Genomic DNA, 27,391 nt, shown 5'->3' on the forward strand with positions numbered 1-27,391 from the left:
AGAATTACCGTTCTATATTATAAATATGAAATAATAAATGGGTTATTTATTCCCTGAAAGCTTTTCTAAACTTCTCTCTCACCCCCAATCCTCTGGGCTGCTCCCCCCAGGCAATCCAGCTTGAATGGGATCACTGGGACTCTGTAGTGAGGGAGTGAAGGTCCAGCTCCTTTCCAATCTCCAGCCAGGGACAAAGCTCTTCTCTGAGCAGGCACTCACCAGCAGGCAGAAAAGGATTTGTTTTGCAGTCCTTTTTGTCTACCTGTCCACCAGAGCCACTAAGATCTGGAAAATGGGCAATGTTCAGGCAAAAAGTAAATGTTTTTTAGTAGTAAACATGTATACTTCCAAATACAGTCACCATTTCTTGTGATGAGGATTGATAGAATAGAGGGCATCCACTTTGAAGATGGACAGACCTAGATCCAAATTTCTGCTCTTTCATGTTCAGTTATGAGGCTATATGCAAATTCTGCCTCTCAGTTTCCTCATCTGAACCATGAGTTCAGAACCACCCATCTCACAGAGTTGTAGTGAGGATCAAATGGGACAGTGTGTAAGAAAAGCCTATTGCACATTATATGCTCAATAAATGGTAGATGTTATTACGTGAGGAAGGATGGAAAGAACATAACATTTTCTGGGTGCCTGTTTTTTGCCTTGCATTGTGTTTAGAGCTTTGCATACACCATCTTGTTCTACACACACACACACACACAAAGCTATGAAGTAATTGTTAAAGGATAATTTTTTAAGTTAAAACCATGACTCTTATACAAATATAAAATGAACTTGTAACAAATATTTTACTTAACTTATGATAATTAATGAGAAAACTAGTAAGATACTACAACTGATTCAAGGAGAATTAAAAAAACACATATATAGACAATCAAGAATATTAAAATGAATTTATAAGTAGATGAAAATTGGTTGATATTCACAGGGATATCAATCGCATTCCACTGGACAAAATATATTTGAATCTCTATGTTCAAAAATCATTTGCATTACTATACTTTTTCTATAATTTACAGAGTTGTTAAAATAGCTCAAAGTCATGAAAGGGACAGGCCCTTGTAGAATCAGATAATCTGGAAGGGTTATCAGACGTCCTTTGTATTTTTGTTCATTTCAGAATGTTTCACAGTATATTCTGGCATTAACCATTATTATCCCCATTTGCAGTTGACAAACAAAATCATAGTGACTGTGTGATTTATCTACAGGCACAAGAAGTGTAATTGGCAGTGTATGGATTCAAACTCATCTTTCATCACTCCAAAATTAGAGTGGCTTTATTTGAAGTACTTGGATTTGTTTTTTCTTTTATTTTCAGAGGATGAACAATCAATACATACGCCGAGAAGTCTTCTGTTGTGAAACTTGTCATGAGCTCAAAAGCTTCTGGGAGAAAGAAATTAGCAAACAGACTGGTTACCGGGAACTGGAGGAAGATCGCCAGGGAAGGAGTGCCCTGAGAAAGTATGTGGATTGTTTCTTCACTATTTTTTAAGGTAGATTTCCCCAGAAATATACCAGATGTGAAGATGGGGAAACTGAATTGTTTTCATTACCCACTGTTCTAATAATGCAAATATTGGAGGTGGTATGGTCAAGTCGGTGTAGCCACAAGACAAAAGGAGAATGAGGTTTAGAAGGAAGACATTTATTATACACACAGCTTTCAGAGAGAGTGTCACTGCATACCATGCAGGCCCACAGGATAAGCACCAGGTTTTGGCCAGGTGGCAGAAGATGAAAGCAGAGGGAAAGTCTAAGCCAGAGCCTTTATCAGGGTTTCCAAGGAAAAGGAAAGAAAAGGCAGAGTAAACAGTTTAGGATTGGCTAGTTTGAATAATTCCTGAGAGTTGTGGGATTTAGGGATTGTCTCTAGTTGTCTGGTGCCTGGCCTGGTCCTGGGATGATATAGGGCAGGGGAAATATGGCTTTATCTATGAGAGTTAGATAAGGAGGTGGTTAGGGCCACAGACTCAGGATTGGTTGACACGCAGAAGAAAGGGCTAGCCCTGTCAAGGGCAGCCAGAAAGCTTTCTAAGATGTCAAAATATCATAAAATATAGAAAATTAAAGACATGATTAATTCATCTACTCATTTAGTCTTGCTACCATCTATATCAGAGTTTCCCAACCTCAGCACTACTGACATTTAGGGTCTTATAATTCTTTGTTACTGAGGCAGCTGCCCTATGCTTTGTAAGATGTTTAGCAGCATCCCTCAAAACATTAGATGCTGGTAGGACTCCCCTGCCACATTGTGACAACCAAAAATATCTCCTGACATTGCCAAATGTCCCCTGGAGGGCAAAGTTGCCCCTGATTGAGAATCAATGACTTATAGATATGAACAAGCTTTTCTTGGTGTAAACAAAAATTAGTTTCTGTTATTTATATCTTAATGAACTGAAAAAATCTCTTCCTCACCCTGCCTCTGTTGCAATCCTCAGCACACGAGGATACACTAAATTTCAGAGTCAGGTCAACAGATGTGTATAAGTGTGAAAGATCCCACATCTGATATGATACATATTAAGATTCTTGGGGGAAGAATAATGTGATCTTCCTCTTACTGGCAGTTGAACTTGTTCTAGTCAAAGAAGTCTGCTGAGAGGGGAACATTTATTTATGTGAGAAGATGTGTCACAAGTGTCAACATCGCTCTGACTAAAAGGGCAAGCACCTGCCCTCACACATGTAGTGCCCTGGAGCAGATGGATCAGCTCAACTTTTCAGGGACTCTCTGGGTTCTCTGTCCCTAAAATGGGAACAGCCAGCCAGGCTGTCTATTTGCTGAGATGCCCACTTACAAGTGGAATCGCACCTGTGTGTTCTGCTTGACAGCAAGGCATGTGCTTCCATGTTTCTGAGTATGCTGAGCTACAAACATGTGTAATTCACATATGTTGCACCAACATTAACTTCTAAAAACTTTTCTTCAGCTCCTGAGGGGAGGGGAAATAGCCTCTCTCTATATCCAGAGAAGAGCTCTACCATTATTCCAGTTACATTCCTGGTTGTCCAGCAACAAAACCCAGGTTTTTCTAAATGCTAAAAGAGTTACATGTTAGAGCATACAGTCCTGAAGAGTCCAGGGGAGCAAAAAGAATCAGTTGTATGGTCCCTGCCATCTTCCTCCCCTAGTCCTGGTGCACAAGCCCACTGGGAGCCAGATCCCCACATGAGCCCTGTACTGCATCTTCCTTTCCAGAAGCCCTGGGGTGTGGGAATAAGAGCAAAATTTGCAATATGATCTGATTTTTTTAATATATAGATGCAGTTTATCCATATGTATAGGGAAAGACTAGAAGAAAATACTCAAAAATATTAAGAGGGTTATTTTTGACTGGTGGAATGGCAAATTTTGTGTGCGTGTGTTCTTCTATTTTTTCCAAAGTTTCTAAAATGACACTGTACCATATTATAATTAGGAAAAAAGTTATTAAAAAAAGCAGCCATTTGTAAATGGTCCATAGAACAAATGAATTAATTATCCAGGCTCTAATGTGCCCCCTAAAAAGACTCCCTTCAGAGTTTGGAGCAGTTTTCTCTTCCTTCTATAGCCAAGAGAATAAATCTTCAAAATGTGCTCATCATGAAATGTTTTAGCATTGTCTCCCCCAAATAAATGTTTGAAGATGGAGACAGAGCTGCTGCCTTGCTCAGAGAAGAGGAAAATCAGCAGAGGCTGGGGGAGGAGAGGCACCTTCTATGGTCTCCTCCTCTGTTCTTGAGTCTCACTTACCAGAGCTGTTGCCCCCTATCAACTATGAATATAAAACTCAAAAAGCCTTCTTAATTTAGTAAACAATGAATGACAACATAGTGGTTTTGTTATTATTTTTGTTAAAAAACAAAAACAAAACAAAAAATACAGCCACATATATCCCAGATGAACCAAGTTGCACAGAAAGAATATAAATATTTTTAAACCAAAACCAGCCTGTCAGAATATTTGCTTAAATATTGCTTATGTAAGCAAACAGTTTGAAATATTGTCCTAGAATAATTATCTTCCAGGATACACTTGACCAGACCAATGAATGGCATAAAACCTCGGGTCCCTATTTCACCTAAGGCTATGGCTTTCCAAAATGCTTATATGTAAGCATTTTGTGTAAGCATTATATGTGTGTAACCTGAGACACACACATAACACTGACACCTTTTGTTATTTTACCCTCCATTTATAAAAGTGGCGATTTCAAGCCACTGTGCAATCAAGAAATGTTCTAAATGAACAGTAGAAGACAAAAACCTCAAAAAAAAAAAAACCTCAAAATTTTCCACCAATGCCTTTGCTGATAGTAGAACAGAGCCAATAATGCCTTATGTTCCTCAGCTGGGTTAACCTGCAAGGCCTTGTGCCAAAGCTGAGTAGAGTGGAAACAGGTGTTTCACCATGGACATGCTCATTAGCACATGCCTACGGGTTCACTGACTGAGAGGAATGCAACCAGAGCTGCAGAGAATCCATTTACCCTAGGAACACATGTGTGTGGAAGAAACCCTGGAGGTAAGATCACAAGGCAAAGTGGGTGGCCTCAGAACTAGAAACCCTCTTACTCTCTCTGAGTCTGGCTAGAAAGAAGCAACACAGCAGGCGTCAGTCCCCTGGAGAAGTTGAAATCTGTGTGCAAATAACTGATTGAGGCAATTTGAGAGAAGTCAAGTGTACTGTAGGTACAACGAACAAATCTCCTGGTGTGTTGGGACAGTCCAGGTGTACGTATATCAATTTGTTATAATTATGAATTGTGCTCCCTTTTATTTCCAAAGTATCTCAATTTAGATGATAAATTATATGAACACCTAAGCCTAAATAACCAGCCTGTAACTATAACTGAGTAAATGTACAATGCTTATATGAAAATAATAATGTTTTAATGCAAGAAGTATGATCTTCAAAATACCTCTTCAGAATTTAGCAGAGCTCAGAGTGTCTAAGTGAGGAGAGGGGTTTATCAGACCTCACCCCAAGACCACTCACCTCCTTCTGCTTTGATTCCTACTTACCAGCTATGTCAATCAGGATGCTTTCAGAAGCAGGTAACAAAATATCCAACTCATAATCTCCAAGCCAGATGAAATTATCATTTCAAACTTTTTATAAGATTTTGTCTACGAAAAATAACCAGTGAGAAAAATTTTAGTTAGTTTTTCTCATTCAAACTGAAGGGGTGAGGTATATGGCTGGTAAACTGAGTTGTTCAGAGCAGTATGCTGAGCTGCCCTGTGACCAGATCCAGCTGGTGAGCTGAAGGTCAAAGGGAACCAGGATCAGGCCCATCTTTCCCTACTATGGAAAAACCACTGTAAAGGCATGTTCCTTATTACACAGGAATAGGAGCAGCAAAAGCATCATCTGACCTTTCATATTAAAACAAAAGCACAGAGATTATGATTATAGTGTGAAATCTGAATTGGGAGATCAAGGACTCAGTAAATTACAAATTCCTTGATGACAAGGATTATTATTTTACTGCTCTTCTTTACATATTGGGGTAGCCACAGAGGTGCTCTAAACTTGCAATGGGGAGAAAGTTGACTAAGAGCCCTAGGTGCTGCCTTTCTGGATCTGCCATTTTATTTGAGCTGAGGCCACATTTACCCCTGACTGCTCTAGCCAATGACTGAGCGTGGCAGGGGTAGCTAGTCCTGGGAAATTCCTGTGTGACAGAACTCCTCTACTGGGAAACTTTTTTTTTTTTTTTTTGACAGCACTTCCAACTTTATTTATTTATTTATTTTTTTTCACACACACACACTGTATTTTATTTTTACAAGAGATAAATCGACTGACACCAAGCATTGTACATGGATGACCACAACAAAAGCAACAATGATTGCAATTACCAAACATGAAACACACTCATACTATGTCATAGTATTGACATTCAGTCCAGTAATCCTCCACTGTAACAGCTCCTTTACTTTGCAGTGAAAATTGATTTGTATATTCTTTGCCTCTGAGTCCTTGTGGAATTTTTTTTTTTTTTTTAAATTCAGACAGAAAGTCACAAAAATTATACTCATCCTCATCAGTTCACTCAGTCCCATGTAATTAATTTTTTTTTTTCATCTTGATCTTTTGTTAGCACTTTTATGAGTTCATCAGTTTTTCATTAGAGTTCTGAAAATGCTTATTCATTCAGTTCAGCAGTACAGTCCGTTACCAGAAACCTGTACTTGTCAGAGTCTTTTCCATGTATTTCTTGAAGATGAAACCCTTTTATAGGAACATATTTGCAAAATCATCAGAGTACACCCAGAACTGTCTGTAAATGACAAAAGACTTAAAAATGACCACGGTTAAAGATTTGATGACAGTTCATAATAATGCAGTTGACAAGAAAATTAGTTATTTCTGAGATATACATTTTAAAGTAATAACTAGGATTATTACTTATAACATTATACCAGAACATATAAGATTTTTAGAAATTTCATGTAATGTCTGAAACATTTATATTAACATATTTCCATACATATTTCCATACAAGTACAAATATAAGATTTTTAGAAATTTCATGTAATGTCTGAAACATTTATATTAACATATTTCCATACATATTTCCATACAAATACAAATATGATTTTTAGAAATTTCATGTAATGTCTGAAACATTTATATTAACATATTTCCATACATATTTCCATACAAATACAAATATAAGATTTTTAGAAATTTCATGTAATGTCTGAAACATTTATATTAACATGTTTCCATACAAATAACCCAATGAAAGTTTAGTATTAGTTGTTTTGTTTGTTTTTTTATACTGCAGGTTCTTATTAGGCATCAGTTTTATACACATCAGTGTATACATGTCAATCCCAATCGCCCAATTCAGCACACCACCATCCCCACCCCACTGCAGTTTTCCCCCCTTGGTGTCCATATGTCCATTCTCTACATCTGTGTCTCAACTTCTGCCCTGCAAACTGGCTCATCTGTACCATTTTTCTAGGTTCCGCATACATGCATTAATATACGATATTTGTTTTTCTCTTTCTGACTTACTTCACTCTGTATGACAGTCTCTAGATCCATCCACGTCTCAACAAATGACTCAATTTCGTTCCTTTTTATGGCTGAGTAATATTCCATTGTATATATGTACCACAACTTCTTTATCCATTCGTCTGTTGATGGGCATTTAGGTTGCTTCCATGACCTGGCTATTGTAAATAGTGCTGCAATGAACATTCGGGTGCATGTGTCTTTTTGAATTACGGTTTTCTCTGGGTATATGCCCAGTAGTGGGATTGCTGGGTCATATGGTAATTCTATTTTTAGTTTTTTAAGGAACCTCCATATTGTTCTCCATAGTGGCTGTATCATTTTACATTCCCACCAACAGTGCAAGAGGGTTCCCTTTTCACCACACCCTCTCCAGCATTTGTTGTTTGTAGATTTTCTGATGATGCCCATTCTAACAGGAGTGAGGTGATACCTCATTGTAGTTTTGATTTGCATTTCTCTAATAATTAGTGATGTTGAGCATCTTTTCATGTGCTTCGTGGCCATCTGTATGTCTTCTTTGGAGAAATGTCTATTTAGGTCTTCTGCCCATTTTTGGATTGGGGTGTTTGTTTCTTTGATATTGAGCTGAATGAGCTGTTTATATATTTTGGAGATTAATCCTTTGTCCGTTGATTCATTTGCGAATATTTTCTCCCATTCTGAGGGTTGTCTTTTTGTCTTGTTTATGGTTTCCTTTGCTGTGCAAAAGCTTTGAAGTTTCATTAGGTCCCACTTGTTTATTTTTGTTTTTATTTCCATTACTCTAGGAGGTGGATCCAAAAAGATCTTGCTGTGATTTATGTCAAAGAGTGTTCTTCCTATGTTTTCCTCTAAGAGTTTTATAGTGTCCAGTCTTATATTTAGGTCTCTAATCCATTTTGAGTTTATTTTTGTGTATGGTGTTAGGGAGTATTCTAATTTCATTCTTTTACATGTAGCTGTCCAGTTTTCCCAGCACCACTTATTGAAGAGACTGTCTTTTCTCCATTGTATATCTTTGCCTCCTTTGTCATAGATTAGTTGACCATAGGTGCGTGGGTTAATCTCTGGGCTTTCTATCTTGTTCCATTGATCTATGTTTCTGAGTTTGTGCCAGTACCATATTGTCTTGATTACTGTAGCTTTGTAGTATAGTCTGAAGTCAGGGAGTCTGATTCCTCCAGCTCCATTTTTTTGCCTCAAGACTGCTTTGCCTATTCGGGGTCTTTTGTGTCTCCATACAAATTTTAAGATGATTTGTTCTAGCTCCGTAAAAAATGCCATTGGTAATTTGATAGGGATTGCATTGAATCTGTAGATTGCTTTGGGTAGTATACTCATTTTCACAATATTGATTCTTCCAATCCAAGAACATGGTATATCTCTCCATCTGTTGGTATCATCTTTAATTTCTTTCATCAGTGTCTTATAGTTTTCTGCATACAGGTCTTTTGTCTCCCTAGGTAGGTTTATTCCTAGGTATTTTATTCTTTTTGTTGCAATGGTAAATGGGAGTGTTTCCATAATTTCTCTTTCAGATTTTTCATCATTAGTGTATAGGAATGCAAGAGATTTCTGTGCATTAATTTTGTATCCTGCAACTTTACCATATTCATTAATTAGCTCTAGCAGTTTTCTGGTGGCAGTTTTAGGATTCTCTATGTATAGTATCATGTCATCTGCAAACAGTGACAGTTTTACTTCTTCTTTTCCAATTTGTATTCCTTTTATTTCTTTTTCTTCTCTGATTGCCGTGGCTAGGACTTCCAAAGCTATGTTGAATAATAGTGGTGAGAGTGGACATCCTTGTCTCGTTCCTGATCTTAGAGGAAATGCTTTCAGTTTTTCACCATTGAGAATGATGTTTGCTGTGGGTTTGTCATATATGGCCTTTATTATGTTGAGGTAGGTTCCCTCTATGCCCACTTTCTGGAGAGTTTTTATCAGAAATGGGTGTTGAATTTTGTCAAAAGCTTTTTCTGCATCTATTGAGATGATCATATGGTTTTTATTCTTCAATTTGTTAATATGGTGTATCACATTGATTGATTTGCGTATATTGAAGAATCCTTGCATCCCTGGGAGAAATCCCACTTGATCGTGGTGTATGATCCTTTTAATGTGTTGTTGGATTCTGTTTGCTAGTATTTTGTTGAGGATTTTTGCATCTATATTCATCAGTGATATTGGTCTGTAATTTTCTTTTTTTGTAGTGTCTTTGTCTGGTTTTGGTATCAGGGTGATGGTGGCCTCATAGAATGAGTTTGGGAGTGTTCCTTCCTCTGCAATGTTTTGGAAGAGCTTGAGAAGGATGGGTGTTAGCTCTTCTCTAAATGTTTGATAGAATTCACCTGTGAAGCCATCTGGTCCTGGACTTTTGTTTGTTGGAAGATTTTTAATCACAGTTTCAATTTCATTACTTGTGATTGGTCTGTTCATATTTTCTATTTCTTCCTGGTTCAGTCTTGGAAGGTTATACCTTTCTAAGAATTTGTCCATTTCTTCCAGGTTGTCCATTTTATTGGCATAAAGTTGCTTGTAGTAGTCTCTTAGGATGCTTTGTATTTCTGCAGTGTCTGTTGTAACTTCTCCTTTTTCATTTCTGATTTTATTGATTTGAGTCCTCTCCCTCTTTTTCTTGATGAGTCTGGCTAATGGCTTATCAATTTTGTTTATCTTCTCAAAGAACCAACTTTTAGTTTTATTGATCTTTGCTATTGTTTTCTTTGTTTCTATTTCATTTATTTCTGCTCTGATCTTTATGATTTCTTTCCTTCTGCTAACTTTGGGTTTTGTTTGTTCTTCTTTCTCTAGTTTCTTTAAGTGTAAGGTTAGATTGTTTACTTGAGCTTTTTCTTGTTTCTTTAGGTAGGCTTGTATAGCTATAAACTTCCCTCTTAGAACTGCTTTTGCTGCATCCCATAGGTTTTGGGTCGTCGTGTTTTCATTGTCATTTGTCTCTAGGTATTTTTTGATTTCCTCTTTGATTTCTTCAGTGATCTCTTGGTTATTTAGTAACGTATTGTTTAGCCTCCATGTGTTTGTCCTTTTTACGTTTTTTTCCCTGTAATTCATTTCTAATCTCATAGCGTTGTGGTCAGAAAAGATGCTTGATATGATTTCAATTTTCTTAAATTTACTGAGGCTTGATTTGTGACCCAAGATGTGATCTATCTTGGAGAATGTTCCGTGCGCACTTGAGAAGAATGTGTAATCTGCTGTTTTTGGATGGAATGTCCGATATATATCAATTAAATCTATCTGGTCTATTGTGTCATTTAAAGCTTCTGTTTCCTTATTTATTTTCATTTTGGATGATCTGTCCATTGGTGTAAGTGAGGTGTTAAAGTCCCCCACTATTATTGTGTTACTGTCGATTTCCTCTTTTATAGCTGTTAGCAGTTGCCTTATGTATTGAGGTGCTCCTATGTTGGGTGCATATATATTTATAATTGTTATATCTTCTTCTTGGATTGATCCCTGGATCATTATGTAGTGTCCTTCCTTGTCTCTTGTAACATTTTTTAATTTAAAGTCTATTTTATCTGATATGAGTATAGCTACTCCAGCTTTCTTTTGATTTCCATTTGCATGGAATATCTTTTTCCATCCCCTCACTTTCAGTCTGTATGTGTCCCTAGGTCTAAAGTGGGTCTCTTGTAGACAGCATATATATGGGTCTTGTTTTTGTATCCATTCAGCCAGTCTATGTCTTTTGGTTGGGGCATTTAATCCATTCACGTTTAAGGTAATTATCGATATGTATGTTCCTATGACCATTTTCTTAATTGTTTTGGGTTTGTTTTTGTAGGTCCTTTTCTTCTCTTGTGTTTCCCACTTAGAGAAGTTCCTTTAGCATTTGTTGTAGAGCTGGTTTGGTGGTGCTGAATTCTCTTAGCTTTTGCTTGTCTGTAAAGCTTTTGATTTCTCCATCAAATCTAAATGAGATCCTTGCCGGGTAGAGTAATCTTGGTTGTAGGTTCTTCCCTTTCATCACTTTAAGTATATCATGCCACTCCCTTCTGGCTTGCAGAGTTTCTGCTGAGAAATCAGCTGTTAACCTTATGGGAGTTCCCTTGTATGTTATTTGTCGTTTTTCCCTTGCTGCTTTCAATTATTTTTCTTTGTCTTTAATTTTTGCCACTTTGATTACTATGTGTCTCGGCGTGTTTCTCCTTGGGTTTATCCTGTATGGGACTCTCTGTGCTTCCTGGACTTGGGTGGCTATTTCCTTTCCCATGTTAGGGAAGTTTTCGACTATAATCTCTTCAAATATTTTCTCTGTTCCTTTCTCTCTCTCTTCTCCTTCTGGGTCCCCTATAATGCGAATGTTGTTGCGTTTAATGTTGTCCCAGAGGTCTCTTAGGCTGTCTTCATTTCTTTTCATTCTTTTTTCTTTAGTCTGTTCCGCAGCAGTGAATTCCATCATTCTGTCTTCCAGGTCACTTATCCGTTCTTCTGCCTCAGTTATTCTGCTATTGATTCCTTCTAGTGTAGTTTTCATTTCAGTTATTGTATTGGTCATCTCTGTTTGTTTGTTCTTTAATTCTTCTAGGTCTTTGTTAATCATTTCTTGCATCTTCTCAATCTTTGCCTCCATTCTTATTCCAAGGTCCTGGATCATCTTCACTATCATTATTCTGAATTCTTTTTCTGGAAGGTTGCCTATCTCCACTTCATTTAGTTGTTTTTCTGGGGTTTTTTCTTGTTCCTTCATCTGGTACATAGCCCTCTGCCTTTTCATCTTCTCTATCTTTCTGTAACTGTGGTTTTTGGTCCACAGGCTGCAGGATTATAGTTTTTCTTGCTTCTGTTGTCTGCCCTCTGGTGGTTGAGGCTATCTAAGAGGCTTGATGGGAGGCTCTGGTGGTGGGTAGAGCTGACTGTTGCTGTGGCGGTCAGAGCTCAGTAAAACCTTAATCCACTTGACTGTTGATGGGTGGGGCTGGGTTCCCTCCCTGTTGCTGTGGCGGTCAGAGCTCAGTAAAACCTTAATCCACTTGACTGTTGATGGGTGGGGCTGGGTTCCCTCCCTGTTGGCTGTTTTGCCTGAGGCAACCCAACACTGGAGCCTACCCGTGCTCTTTGGTGGGGTTAATGGCAGACTCTGGGACGGCTCACGCCAAGGAGAACTTCCCAGAACCTCTGCTGCCAGTGTCCTTATCCCCACGGTGAAACAGAGCCACCACTCGCCTCTGCAGGAGACCCCCCAACACCAGCAGGTAGGTCTGGTTCAGTCTCCCCCAGGCTCACTGCTCCTTCCCCTGGGTCCTGATGCACACATTACTTTGTGTGTGCCCTCCAAGAGTGGGGTCTCTGTTTCCCCCAGTCCCGTCAAAGTCCTGCAATCCAATTCCCACTAGGCTTCAAAGTCTGATTCTCTAGGAATTCCTCCTCCTGTTGCCTGACCCCCAGGTTGGGAAGCCTGACGTGGGGCTCAGAACCTTTACTCCAGTGGGTGGACTTCTGTGGTATAAGTGTTCGCCAGTCTGTGAGTCACCCACCCAGCAGTTACGGGGTTTGATTTTACTCTGCTTGCGCCCCTCCTACCGTCTCACTGTGGCTTCTCCTCTGTCCTTGGAAGTGGGGTATCCTCCTTGGTGAAGTCCAGGGTCTTCCTGTCAATGATGGTCCAGCAGTCAGTTGTGATTCTGGTGCTCTCGCAAGAGGGAGTGACAGCACGTCCTTCTACTCCGCCATCTTGGTTAATCTCCTCTACTGGGAAACTTTTACCCAGGGACTCCTCATCAGCTCAGCTAAGCTTTCTCAGAACTATGCTGTGGTTCGGGCCTTTTCCTACCCAATCATTCCTTCCTTCTCACTCTCCTTTCACAGGTGTTAGACCAGCATGCTAATCTGAAGGCTATCCCTTACCATTTCTGTTTCTTCCCCCCAACCCCTGATTTATTTTTCTTGGTTGATTCCTTCAAATCTGCTTCTTGGAGGACCCAAACTGACACATATCTTTAGGGCCTAGCAAGCACATGATAGAAAAAAAAAAAAAAAAAACTAATTATGTGCCCAATTGATCTTCTGTGGTTCTTAGTAAGGACATTGTGATTCTGGTTTGTGATTCTGGCTTATGGTTCTTAAAAAAAGTCCTTCTTTCTAGTCACATCCCATACTTATCAAGCAGAATCTGTGTTCCTAGATATTAATTACAACTCCTCCACAAATCAGATGAATCTAGAACAATAAATAGTAAATATCATTTGGTCTCCATTTGAAAAGTGAGGTCAATATTTCTAGGCTTAAGGAAAAAAATGTTCTCTTCAAGTTTAATGTCAGCTTTATTGCTCCTCTACTGTATCTGACTCTGCATACCAATTTTTAAGCATTATTTTTCTCATATTGACCTTCCTTACTACAAAAGAAAAGAACCATATATACACTTATATTCACCAGCTTACTGAGAGCACAAAGATAAAGAGAAGCAACACGGTGATGAAAGATATTGACCAGAAAGGGGCAGGAAACAGTCTAAATACTCATAAAATAGGATTTAATGGGAACTAGGTAGATAGTGGCATCTATGATCCATCTGGCAATAAATGGTGATATAGCTAATACAAAAAGTGAATAAATGTGTCATAAACCCCAGATTCCTAAATTCTGTTCCTAGAATAAATTCATCATTCCAAATGTGTTGATTTGGTTCCTCCAAGAAGCAGAGGGCAAGATGAAATTAGATGGGTGTGAGATTTATTGCAGGAAGCACCTGTGAGAGAAAAATGGGAAGCAAGTTATGGTGTGTTGGTAAACATTTAACGACTGGCTCTCTGTGGAAAAAATGTATACACATATATATGTACATAAGTTTATTATAAATTTTACTTGTACAAAGATGTGTGACATATACTTTACAAATAATAAGAAAACATGCAATGCTCTTTATTACACATTTCATATATCCAACTGATTCTCACAGCATCCTTCTATTGGTTTTTGCCAACCTTTTGTCTCTATAGCCAACCTGTGGTTGCAGTTCAGCTATGATGGGACAAAACCAGACAACGAATAAATGCTTAATTACTATACAATTCAGCAAAGTCAGATTGTTAAGGATGATAGTTTTCTAGTGCTGGAAGAGCTTTTCCACATTCTTTTTTTGCCATTCACAACATAATAGTTACAGAAGACAGGGCACACTTCTAAGTTTAATTTGCATTATTAAGATTTTCTCCTTCACTTTCTTAAATCTAGATGAGGGGTCAGCAAATATTTCCTATAAAGGACAAAGTAGTAAATATTTTGGGCTTTGTGGGTCATGTGCTCTATGTTGCAACTACTCAATCCTGCCGTTGTATGAAAGCAGTCACAGAAAATATGTCACAAATGGGCAGGGCTGTGTTCTGATAAAACTTCATTTACAAAAACAGGCAACTGGCCAGCAGGATCTCTGAGTAACACATTTTCATGCCCACCACACCAAGGAAAAGTTAAAGCCCCTTTAATTAATGATGAATTCTCATTATATTATGTCCCTACAATTCAATGAAACATACAGGCAGCAACCTTTATTACTGAGCTTTAAAAGACCCCAGGTGACAAAAGCCATGTACATTTGGAGGCAGATTTATTTACAGAGCCTTTCAGAGATGCTTAACAACGGGAGCTTGTGAGCTTGTCTATTTCCCAGGTTGGAGAGGTTGATTGCAAATAAAATAACAAGATGATTACTTAATACCCATAATGAAGGAATATAATTATTAAAATTACTAATAGGTGGATCTCAATACAAGGTCATATAAAGAAAAATGTGCATGGACCTATGTCCACTAATGGGAGAGCAGCCGTTACATGTTTTATCTTCCCTTTCAAACCGGCAAACTATATTTCTATGTCATCCATTCTATTTAAAGTTGAGGTAGAATGAGGATGATATCCCCCCATGTCCCTATTCTCTCAATATTTCAACTTTCAATCCTTGGTTGCTAATGTGCTTAAGCAACATCACCACCAAACAACAGGCCAACATTCCAAATTCTTTCCATTCTTTCTTGGGACCATAATTGAGCAGAGTTTTATGTAAGAAGTTTCTTGGAGTCAGTTTGATAATAGGTGTCTACAGCTTTCAAAATATTTATACCCTCTAGTTATTCACCTCTGGGGATCTCTTCAAGGAAAGTAGACTGGTATATGGAAAGAGTATTAATTATTATCATACTCATTTTAGGGTTATTTACAAGAGTAAAAAATTAGGTTGAATCTAATTTTTCTTTATTCATTATTGTATATTCTAATTTATCCATAATAATCATGCATTGCTTTAGCATTGTTATGAATTGTGTCCCCCCAGATTCATATGTGGAAGTCCTAACTGCCAGCACCTTAGAATGTGACTGTATTTGAAGATAGGGCCTTTAAAACAAGTGACAGTTAAAGTGAGAGCTTTTAGGGTGGGACCTGATCCAAGTAACTGTTGTCCTTATAAGAAGAAGAGGTTATGATACACAAAGAGACACCAGGGATGCACAAACACAGAGGAAAGGCCACATGAGGATGGAGCAAGAAGGACATCTGCATGTAAAAGAGAGAGGCCTTGGGAGAAATCAAACCTGCTAACACCTTGATCTTGAACTTTCACCCTCCAAAACAGTGAGACAATAATTGTCTGTTGTTTAAGCTAACCAGCCTGGTATTTTGTTATGGTAGCCCTATTAAATGAATAAAATGATTTATCCAACTTAAGAAACTAACCAAGCATATACATTTTTTAAAACATCTTTATTGGAGTATAATTGCTTTACAATGGTGTGTTAGTTTCTGCTTTATAACAAAGTGAATCAGCTATACAGAAACATATGTCCCCGTATCTCCTCCCTCTTGCGTCTCCCTCCCACCCTCCCTATCCCACCTCTCTAGGTCTTCGCAAAGCACCAAGCTGATCTCCCTGTGCTATGCGGCTGCTTCCCACTAGCTATCTATTTTACATATGGGAGTATATATAAGTCCATGCCACTCTCTCTTCATCCCAACTTACCCTTCCCCTTCCCCGTGTCCTAAGGCCATTCTCTAGGTATGCATCTTTATTCCTGTCCTGCCCCTAGAACCTTCAGAACCATTTTTCTTTAGATTCCATATATAAGTGTTAGCATACGGTATTTATTATTCTCTTTCTGACTTACTTCACTCTGTATGACAGACTCTAGGTCCATCTACCTCACTACAAATAACTCAGTTTTGTTTCTTTTTATGGCTGAGTAATATTCCATTGCATATATGTGCCACATCTTCTTTATTCATTCATCTGTCAGTGGACACTTAGGTTGCTTCCATGTCCTGGCTATTGTAAACAGAGCTGCAATGAACATTGTGGTACATGACTCTTCTTGAATTATGGTTTTCTCAGGGTATATGCAGAGTAGTGGGATTGCTGGGTCGTATGGTAGTTTTATTTTTAGTTTTTTAAGGAAACTCCATACTGTTCTCCATAGTGGCTGTATCAATTTATGTTCCCACTAACAGTGCAAGAGGGTTCACTTTTCTCCACACCCTATCCAGCATTTATTGCTTTCAGATTTTTTGATGATGGCCATTCTGACCAGTGTGAGGTGATACATCATTGTAGTTTTGTTTTGAATTTCTCTATGATTAGTGATGTTGAGCCTCCTTTCATGTGTTTGTTGGCAATCTGTATATCTTCTTTGGAGAAATGTCTATTTAGGTCTTCTGCCCGTCTTTGGATTGTGTTGTTTGTTTTTTTGGTATTGAGCTGCATGAGCTGCTTGCAAATTTTGGAGATTAATCTTTTGTCAGTTGCTTCATTTGCAAATATCTTCTCCCATTCTGAGGGTTGTCTTTTCATCTTGTTTATGGTTTCCTTTACTGTGCAAAAGCTATTAAGTTTCATTAGGTCCCATTTGTTTATTTTTGTTTTTATTTCCATTTCTCTAGGAGCTGGGTCAAAAAGGATCTTGCTGTGATTTATGTCATAGAGTGTTTTTCCTGTGTTTTCCTCTAAGAGTTTTATAGTGTCTGGCCTTACATTTAGGTCTTTAATCCATTTTGAGTTTATTTTTGGGTATGCTGTTAGGGAGTGTGCTAATTTCATTCTTTTACATGTAGCTGCCCAGTTTTCCCAGCACCATTTATTGAAGAGGCTGTCTTTTCTCCATTGTATATTCTTGCCTCCTGTATCAAAAATGAGGTGACCATATGGGCGTGGGTTTATCTCAGGGCTTTCTATCCTATTCCATTGATCTATATTTCTGTTTTTGTGCTGGTACCATACTGTCTTGATTACGGTAACTTTGTAGTATAGTCTGAAGTCTGGGAGCCTGATTCCTCCAGCTCCGTTTTTCTTTCTCAAGATTGCTTTGGCTATTTGAGGTCTTTTGTGTTTCCATACAAATTGTGAAATTTTTTGTTCTAGTTCTGTGAAAAATGCCAGTCGTAGTTTGATAGGGATTGCATTGAATCTGCAGATTGCTTTGGGTAGTATAGTCATTTTCACAATGTTGATTCTTCCGATCCAAGAACATGGTATATCTCTCCATCTGCTTGTATCATCTTTAATTTCTTTCATCAGTGTCTTATAGTTTTCTGCATATAGGTCTTTTGTCTCCTTAGGTAGGTTTATTCCTAGTTATTTTATTCTTTTGGTTGCAATGGTAAATCGGAGAGTTTCCTTAATTTCTCTTTCAGATTTTTCATCATTAGTGTATAGGAATGCAAGAGATTTCTGTGCATTAATTTTGTATCCTGCTACTTTACCAAATTCATTGATTAACTCTAGTAGTTTTCTGGTTGCAACTTTCGGATTCTCTATGTATAGTATCATGTCATCTGCAAACAGTGACAGCTTTACTTCTTCTTTTCTGATTTGAATTCCTTTTATTTCTTTTGCTTCTCTGATTGCTGTGGCTAAAACTTCCAAAACTATGTTGAATAATAGTGGTGAGAGTGGACAACCTTGCCTCTTTCTTATCTTAGAGGAAATGGTTTCAGTTTTTCACCATTGAGAATGATGTTGATGGTAGATTTGTCATATATGGCCTTTATTATGTTGAGGTAAGTTCCCTCTATGCCTATATTCTGGAGGGTTTTTATCATAGATGGGTGTTTAATTTTCTCAAAAGCTTTTTCTGCATCTATTGAGATGATCATATGATTTTTCTCCTTCACTTTGTTAATATGGTGTATCACATTGATTGATTTGCATATATTGAAGAATCCTTGCATCCCTGGGATAAATCCCACTTGATCATGGTGTACAATCATTTTAATGTGCTGTTGGATTCTGTTTGCTACTATTTTGTTGAGGATTTTTTCATCTATGTTCATCAGTGATATTGGCCTGTAGTTTTCTTTCTTTGTGACATCTTTGTCTGGTTTTGGTATCAGGGTGATGGTGACTTCGTAGAATGAGTTTGGGAGTGTTCCTCCCTCTGCTATACTTTGGAAGAATTTGAGAAGGATGGGTGTTAGCTCTTCTCTAAATGTTTGATAGAATTCGCCTGTGAAGCCATCTGGTTCTGGGCATCTGTTTGTTGGAAGATTTTTAATCACAGTCCCAATATCAGTGCTTGTGATTGGTCTGTTTATGTTTTCTATTTCTTCCTGGTTCAGTCTCAGAAGGTTGTGCTTTTCTAAGAATTTGTCCATTTCTTCCAGGTTGTCCATTTTATTGGCATATAGTTGCTTGTAGTAATCTCTCATGATCCTTTGTATTTCTGCAGAGTGTGTTGTAACTTCTCCCTTTTCATTTCTAATTCTATTGATTTGAGTCTTCTCCCTTTTTTTCTTGATGAGTCTGGCTAATGGTTTATCAATTTTATCTTCTCAAAGAATCAGCTTTTAGTTTTATTGACCTTTGCTATTGTTTCCTTCATTTCTTTTTCATTTATTTCTGATCTGATCTTTATGATTTCTTTCCTTCTGCTAATTTTGGTTTTTTTTTTTTTTCTTCTTTCTCTAATTGATTAGGTGTAAGGTTAGGTTGTTTACTTGAGATGTTTCTTGTTTCTTGAGGTAGGATTATATTGCTATAAACTTCCCTCTTAAAACTGTTTTTGCTGCATCCCATAGGATTTGGGTCATTCTGTTTTCATTGTCATTTGTTTCTAGGTATTTTTTTGATTTCCTCTTTTATTTCTTCAGCGATCTCCTGGTTATTTAGTATTGTATTGTTTAGCCTCCATGTGTTTGTATATTTTACAGATTTTTTTCCTGTAATTGATATCTAGTCTCAGGGTGTTGTGATCAGAAAAGATACTTGATACGATTTCAATTTTCTTAAATTTACCAAGGCTTGATTTGTGACCTACGATATGTATCCTGGAGAATGTTCCATGAGCACTTGAGGAGAAAGTGTATTCTGTTGTTTTTGGATGGAATGTCCTATAAATATCAATTAAGTTCATCTTGTTTAATGCATCATTTAAAGCTTGGGTTTTCTTATTTATTTTCATTTTGGATGATCTGTCCATTGGTGAAAGTGGGGTGTTAAAGTCCCTTACTCTGATTGTGTTACTATCCATTTCCCATTTTATGGCTCTTAGCATTTGCCTTATGTATTGAGGTGCTCCTATGTTGGGTGCACAAATATTTACAATTGTTATATCTTCATCTTGGATTGATCCCTTGATCATTATGTAGTGTCCTTCTTTGTCTCTTATAATAGTCTTTATTTTACAGTCTATTTTACCTGATATGAGAATTTCTACTCCAGCTTTCTTTTGATTTCCATTTGCATGGAATATCTTTTTCCATACCCTCACTTTCAGTCTGTATGTGTCCCTAGGTCTGAAGTGTTTCTCTTGTAGACAGCATATATATGAGTCTTGTTTTTGTATCCATTCAGCCAGCCTATGTCTTTTGGTGAGAGCATTTAATCCATTTACATTTAAGGTAATTATCAATATGTATGTTCCTATTACCGTTTCTTAATTTTTTTGGGTTTGTTATTGTAGGTCTTTCCCTTCTCTTGTGTTTCCTGCCTAGAGAAGTTCCTTTAGCATTTGTTGTAAAGCTGGTTTGGTGGTGCTGAATTCTCTTAGCTTTTGCTTGTCTGTAAAGGTTTTAATTTCTCTGTCGAATCAGAATGAGATCCTTGCTGGGTAATCTTGGTTCTCAGTTTTTCCCTTTCGTCATTTTAAATATGTCTTGCCACTTCCTTTTGGCTTTCAGAGTTTCTGCTGAAAGATCAGCTGTTAACCTTATGGGGATTTCCTTGTATGTTATTTGTTGTTTTTACCTTGCTGCTTTTAATATTTTTTCTTTGTATTTAATTTTTGATAGTTCGATTTATATGCATTCTGGCATGTTTCTCCTTGGATTTATCCTGTATGGGAATCTCTGCCCTTCCTGGATTTTATTGACTATTTCCTTTCCCATATTATGGATGTTTTCAACTATAATCTCTTCAAATATTTTCTCAGTCCCTCTTTTTTTATCTTCTTCTTCTGGGATCCCTATAATTAGAATGCTGGTGAGTTTAATGTTGTCCCAGAGGTCTCTGAGACTGTCCTCAATTTTCATTCTTTTTTCTTTATTTTGCTCTGCAGTAGTTATTTCCACTATTGTATCTTCCAGGTCACTTATCCATTCTTTTGACTCAGTTATTCTGCTATTGATTCCTTCTAGAGAAGTTTTAATTTCATTTATTGTGTTGTTCATCAATGTTTGTTTACCCTTTAGTTCTTCTAGGTCCTTATTAAACGTTTCTTGTATTTTCTCCATTCTATTTGCAAGATTTTAGATCATCTTTACTATTGTTACTCTGAATTCTTTTTCAGGTAGACTGCCTATTTCCTCTTCATTTGTTTGGTCTTGTGGGTTTTTACCTTGCTCCTTTATCTGCTGTGTGTTTCTCTGTCTTCTCATTTTGCTTAACTTACTGTGTTTGGGGTCTCCTTTTCGCAGGCTGCAGGTTCGTAGTTCCCGTTGTTTCTGGTGTCTGTCCCCAGTGGCTAAGGTTGGTTCAGTGGGTTGTGTAGGTTTCCTAGTGGAGGGGACTGGTGCCTGTGTTCTGGTGGATGAGGCTGGATCTTGTCTTTCTGGTGAGCAGGACCACGTCCAGTGGTGTGTTTTGGGGTGTCTGTAACCTTATTATGATTTTAGGCAGCCTCTCTCCTAATGGGTGGGGTTGTGTTCCTGTCTTGCTATTTGTTGGGCATAGGGTGTCCAGCACTGTAGCTTGCTGGTTGTTCAGTGGTGCTGGGTCTTAACATTGAGATGGGGATCTCTGGGAGAGCTTTCACCATTTGATATTACATGGAGCTGGGAGGTCTCTTCTGGACCAATGTCCTGAACTCGGCTCTCCCACCTCAGAGGCACAGGTCTGACACCTGGCCAGAATACTAAGACCCTGTCAGCCACACGGCTCAGAAGAAATGGGAGAAAGAAAGAAAAAAGAAATAAAAAGAAAAAAAAATTATTAAAGTAAAAAATTTAAAAAGTATTAAAATTTAAAAAATTAGGTGATTTAAAAAGAAAGAAAGAAAGAAGAGAGCAATCAAACCAAAAAACAAATCCACCATTGATAACAAGCGTTAAAAACTATATTTAAAAAAAAACACAGTAAAGCAGACAGACAGAACCCTAGGAGAAATGGTAAAAGCAAAGCTATACAGACGAAATCACACAAAGAAGCATACCCATACACACTCACAAAAAGAGAAAAAGGAAAAAAATATATATGTATATATTTTTAAAAAAGGAAGAGAGCAACCAAATCAGTAAACAAATCTAGCAATGATAATAAACTCTAAATACTAAACTAAGGTAAACATAAAACCAGAAACCAGTCAGTCGCATACAGCAAACCTCAAGTCTGCTGTTGCTCCCAAAGTCCACCGCCTCAATTTTGGCATGATTCGTTGTCTATTCAGGTATTCCACAGATGCAGGGTTCATCAAGTTGATTGTTGAGATTTAATCTGCTGCTCCTGAGGCTGCTGGGAGAGATTTCCCTTTCTCTTCTTTGTTCGAACAGCTCCTGGGGTTCAGCTTTGGATTTGGCCCCACCTGTGCGTGTAGGTCTCCTGAGGACATCTGTTCCTTCCCAGAGAGGATGGGTTTAAAGGAGCAGCTGATTAGTGGGTTCTGGCTCACTCAGGCAGGGGGGAGGTCTGGGTACAGAATGTGGGGTGAGCCTGTGGCAGCAGAGGCCGGCGTAACGTTGCAACAGCATGAGGTGCACCGTGTGTTGTCCTGGGGAAGTTGTCCCTGGATCACAGGACCCTGGCAGTGGTGGGCTGAACAGTCTCCTGTGAGGGGAGATGTGGATAGTGACCTGTACTTGCACACAGGTTTCTTGGTGGCTGCAGCAGTAGCCTTAATGTTTCATGCCCATCTCTGGTGTCTGTGCTGATAGCCGTGGCTCACACCTGTCTCTGGAGCTCGTTTAGGCGGTGCTTTGAATCCCCTCTCCTTGCGCACCCTGAAACAATCTCTTGCCTCTTAGGCAGGTCCAGACATTTTCCTGGACTCCCTCTCGGCTAGCTGTGGTGCACTAGCCCCCTTCAGGTTGTGTTCACACAGCCAACCCCAGTCCTCTTCCTGGGGTCTGCCTCCGAAGCCCGAGCCTCAGCTACCAGCCCCCATCTGCCCTGGCGGGTGAGCAGACAAGCCTCTCAGGCTGGTGAGTCCTGGTTGGCAACGATCCTCTGTGTGGGAATCTCTCCACTTTGCCCTCTGCAACCCTGTTGCTGCGCTCTGCTCTGTGGCTCCGAAGTTTCCTCCGCCCCCTGCCACACCCCATCTCCGCCTGTGAAGGGGCTTCCTAGTGTGTGGAAACTTTTCCTCCTTCACCGTTTCCTCCCAGAGGTGCAGGTCCCATCCCTATTCTTTTGTCTCTGTTTTTTCTTTTTTCTTTTGCCCTACCCAGGTACGTGGGAGGTTTCTTGCCTTTTGGGTAGTCTGAGGTCTTCTGCCAGCATTCAGTAGGCGTTCTGTAGGAGTTGTTCCACATGTAGATGTATTTCTGATGCATCTGTGGGGAGGAAGGTGATCTCCACATCTTACTACTCTGCCATCTTGAAGGTCTCCTCAAGTGTATACTTTTTAATACTAGTGTCCTTCACACTTAGGCTCCTAGACCTGCTCTCCAGAGAAAACTGACATCAATAGTTTCTCATATATCTCTCTCCAAAACTTTAGTTTTTATAAGCAAATAAATAAGTGTGCTGTATTTTTATGCAAAATGGGACCTACACAATCTTCAGTATTCTGCACCTTCCTTTTTTAATTTTTTAAAAAAATTTTATTGGAGTATAGTTGCTTTACAATATTGTTATTTTATACTGTACAGCAGAGTGAATCAGCTATACATATACACATATCCCCTCATTTTTGGATTTCCTTCTCATTTATGTCACCACAGAGCACTGAGTAGAGTTCCCTGTGCTATAAAGTAGGTTCTCATTAGTTATCTATTTTATACATAGTATTAATATGCACCTTCCTTTTTTAACTTATGTTATCTTGGAAGTTTTTCTATATCGGCACTTTCAGTACTTCTTTAATGTTTTCCACAATAATGATGTGACAATTAATTTAAACAATCACACTGAAGGACATTTAGGTTGTTTTTCATTTTTTAGCTTTACAAACAATATTGTAATAAGAATACTTGTACATACATTTTTCATACATGGATAAGCATTATGGGATAAGTTCACAGAAATGAAGATGTTATGTCAAAAGATGAGTGTTTTAAATTTTGATAGCTATTGCCTCCTTGTCTTGCAAAGAGATTGTTTTAATTTAAACTTCCACTCTAAGTATGGGAATGCCAATTCCCACAGTCACTCACACTGTGTGTTGTCAAACTCTTAACCATTGTTAATCTGACAGGTGAAAATGGCATCTCACTGTTTTAAACTGAATTTAATTAATTACAGGTTTTGTTGAGATCTTTTCATATGCATAGGAACTAGCTGGATTTCTTCTTCAGAAACTGCCTTTGTATAGCCTCTGCCTGTTTGATTATAGACTTTCTTTTTCTTAATTGATTTATAAGCACCATGCATTTCTTTTCTTTCTGTGTACAGATCTATGAGTTTGACGAATGCTCAGAGTCATGTAATCACCACAGTCAAGATATAGAATAGTTCCATCATTCTGAAAAATTTCCTTATGCTTCTCCTTTGTGGTCAACTCCTTTCCCAATTTCCAGTCCATAGCAACCACTGATCTGTACTTCATCCCTATAGTTTTGCCTTTTCCAGAATGTCATAAATGAATTATACAGTATGTAGTCTTTTGTGTCTGGCTCTTTTCATTTAGCACAGTGTACTTGGGATTTATTCTTCTTGTTGTGTGTATCAGTTGTGTATATCCATTCCTTCTCATTGCTGAGTACTTTTCTGTGGTAGGGATGTATCACAATTTGGTGATCCACTCTCCATTGAAGGACATTTAAGTTGTTTCCAGTTTTTGGTGACTATAAATAAAAGTGCTATAAACATTCACATATAGATTTCTGTGTGAACATAAATTTCTATTTCTCTTGAGCAAATAGGATTGAAATTACTGGGTCATATGGTAAGTGTATGGTTAACTGTATAAGAAACTGCCAAACTGTTTTACAAACTGACTGCACCGTTTTGCATTTTAATAACAATGTAAAAGAGTTCCAGTTACTCAGCATCCCAGCCAACACTTGGTTTGAGTTTTGTTGTGAGGGATTTTTGGTTTGGGGGGTGGGGGTTCGTTTTTGGTTTTGCCAGGGGAGGTAGGGGAAAAGAGTTGGTTTTTTTTTGTTTGTTTGTTTTGGTTATTCTATGAGGTAAGTGGTACCTCATTGTGGTTTTAATTTGCATTTTCCTAATTATGTTGAGCATCTTTTACGTGTTTATTTGCCACCTATATAACTTCTTTAGGAAAATGTCTGTTCAAATATTTTCCCCATTATGTTATTTTCTTATCATTGAGTTTGAAACTATATATATTCTGGAAATAAGTCCCTTATCAGATATGTGACTTGCAAATATTTTCTCCCTGTTTGTGGCTTGTCTTTTATTCTCTTTACAGTATCTTTTACAGAACAAATTGTTTTAATTTTGCTGAAGTCCCAAGTTTTTTATTCTTTTATGAATCATGCTTTTTGTAATGTATATAAGAATTTTTTCCTTATCCCAAGGTCATGAAGATATTATTTTGTGGCTTTTTTCTTGAAGCCTTGGTCTTACAGTTTACATTTATGTCTATGATCCATTTTTAGTTAATTTTTTATAAGATGTGGAGTGTGGATCAAAGTCCATTTTTTAATATGGATATATAATGTTCCAGCATCATTTATTTAAAAAAAAATACTATCCTTCCTCCATTGAGTTGCCTTTGTACCTTGTCAAAAATCAATTGGCTATATTTGTGTATGTTTATTTCCAGACTATTCTGTTCCATTGATCTATTTCTTCCTTCGCCAATGCTACACTGTCTTGATGATGGTAGCTTTATATTAAGCCTCAAAATCATGTAGTATGAGTCTCCCAACCTTCTTCTACTTTAAAATTGTTTTGGCTAATTGACTTCTTTTGCCTTTCCATATAAAATTTAGAATCAGCTTGTTGATAGCTACAGAAAAGTCCTGCTGGGATTTTGATTGATATTACACTGAATCCACATACCAATGTAGGAAGGAATAAATTTTGGAGAAAACTACATATTCATAGACTGCTCATTACTCTATTGATTTTTTTCTTCATTAATTTGTAAAAGCCATTTATTTCTTCAGAAGGAGAAATATTCTAATATTCTTCAGAAGGAAAATAAACCAAAAAACAAAAAACTTCTCTGGACCAGCAGATGTGTAGACAAATGCACTAACCACGTATATTGTTTCCCCTCCTCAGGCTCAGAGAAGAATGGAAGCAGAGACTGGAGAAAAGGCTGGGGATGCTGGACAATCCTGATGGGAAGGAAAAGCAGGCAAACACTGTGGGCTGAGAGCTTCCTGCCTCATCCGCTTCAAAGATAACAAGCCACCAAGGGCACTTTTCTAAGAGAAAAAACTAGCACCCAAATTATGTTGACTTACTAAGCAGGATACTCTCTATTTGCTCTCCCATTTGTGAGGCGATTTACATGTGAAACCTCCCCCAGTGCTAATGGGAGTCTTTATCCAACTCAATCCTCCCTGCCGCAGAGGACAGGATGACCTCCAAAGGGATAAGAAGCTCGGGTTATCTAATATAAAAATCTCTTTGAGTTAACATGAAATGTAATTTATTTCCACATTTTCTTCTCATTTAAAAAATCTTATTTTATCCAAGCTTACCAGGGGCAATGACCTTGTTGGGAAACTGGCTTACCTAGGTCTTCTGGAAAAACATAGTCATACAATCTGTTTTCCTGTTCTCCCTTTTTTGTGAAGACAGAAATGCTACTGCTTACAGAAAGAAAGCTGTTATTATGAAAAGAGTAATTTTTTAGCATTATGGTTTGAAAATGAACTGAACTAAATTATTTTCTCTTCATATAAATTGGGTTTTTTTTAAAATAAACATTTAATTAGAAACATGCAGTGAAAGCAAAGTAATGCTTAATAAACTTGGTTGTCGTGCCCTCACTGGTGTGTGCCCTGTGTTAACTCCCTCATGCCTGTCGTGGTTAGTTCTCTGCTACTATAGCAAGTGTCAGCTCCAAGCTGTCTTTAGAATGTTTTGGAATTTAAAGTCACTTTCACTGCAGCCTCCTCTCAGGCCCAGAGCATGATCATGGTCACAGATCAGGAGGGATTCTGTCAATCACAGGAACTAGGGCTCCTCTGCTCCTCTACCCAGGGATTCCTCACAGGGGACAGGAGCAGAGTGGGAAGCCTGAGGCAGCCAAGGAGCACAGATGGCCAGAGGGACCCAGAGAATGACACAGACAATGCTGGGGAGGGTATCAGAGCACTCACAGATGCTATGTGGTGGCATAAACTGCTGTCCCTATAAAACTAAAAGAGATCCTTATGGCTGAGAGGTCCACAGGGTGGCAGGAGGGTTGGAGAGGTGATTCCACATCCCCACAGTTATGAGATCCAGGGTACAATGTTCAGGTCTTTGCTATAGGCTCTTATCCAATTCAGATATAACAACTAAGCAGTAAATTACAGCTGGGAAAATCTGAGCAAAGTTTGGGAAAAGAAGCTAATAATAAAACAGAATTTTGGTAAGGACAGAGAACCATGGGAATAGATATCAGGATACATAACCACATCTGAGAGTCAGAGAAAGCCCCCTGAGAAACTGATATTTAAGCTGAGACTTATAAAAATGAGTTAGAGTCATGCGGAAGAAAAGAAACAGCATGTGTGAAGAACTGAAGAAGAGCAGGAGGGCTGCAGGGTGGAGGGGGCCTGGGGGTCCTGGGAGGTGAAGAACCAGGAAACATGTGTCTGTGACACAGAATGAGGAGGGCAGTTGTTTTATAGGAG

General features: G+C 38.2%; 1 protein-coding gene across 1 annotated transcript in view; it reads left to right on the forward strand.

Annotated features, from left to right (window-relative positions):
* The window catches only part of FAM240B (family with sequence similarity 240 member B), a 39,186-nt gene extending 12,749 nt beyond the window's left edge, over window positions 1-26,437 (forward strand). The window contains exons 2-3 of the mRNA XM_059926307.1: window positions 1,340-1,485; window positions 25,824-26,437. Of these exons, the coding sequence (XP_059782290.1) occupies window positions 1,343-1,485; window positions 25,824-25,917 (237 nt within the window). The 5' untranslated portion in view covers window positions 1,340-1,342 and the 3' untranslated portion in view covers window positions 25,918-26,437. The remainder of the gene's footprint in view (window positions 1-1,339; window positions 1,486-25,823) is intronic.
* The last annotated feature ends 954 nt before the right edge of the window (window positions 26,438-27,391 follow it).

This window comes from Balaenoptera ricei, chromosome 6, assembly GCF_028023285.1.
Source record: "Balaenoptera ricei isolate mBalRic1 chromosome 6, mBalRic1.hap2, whole genome shotgun sequence".
In the NCBI taxonomy this organism is placed as follows: Eukaryota; Metazoa; Chordata; class Mammalia; order Artiodactyla; family Balaenopteridae; genus Balaenoptera; species Balaenoptera ricei.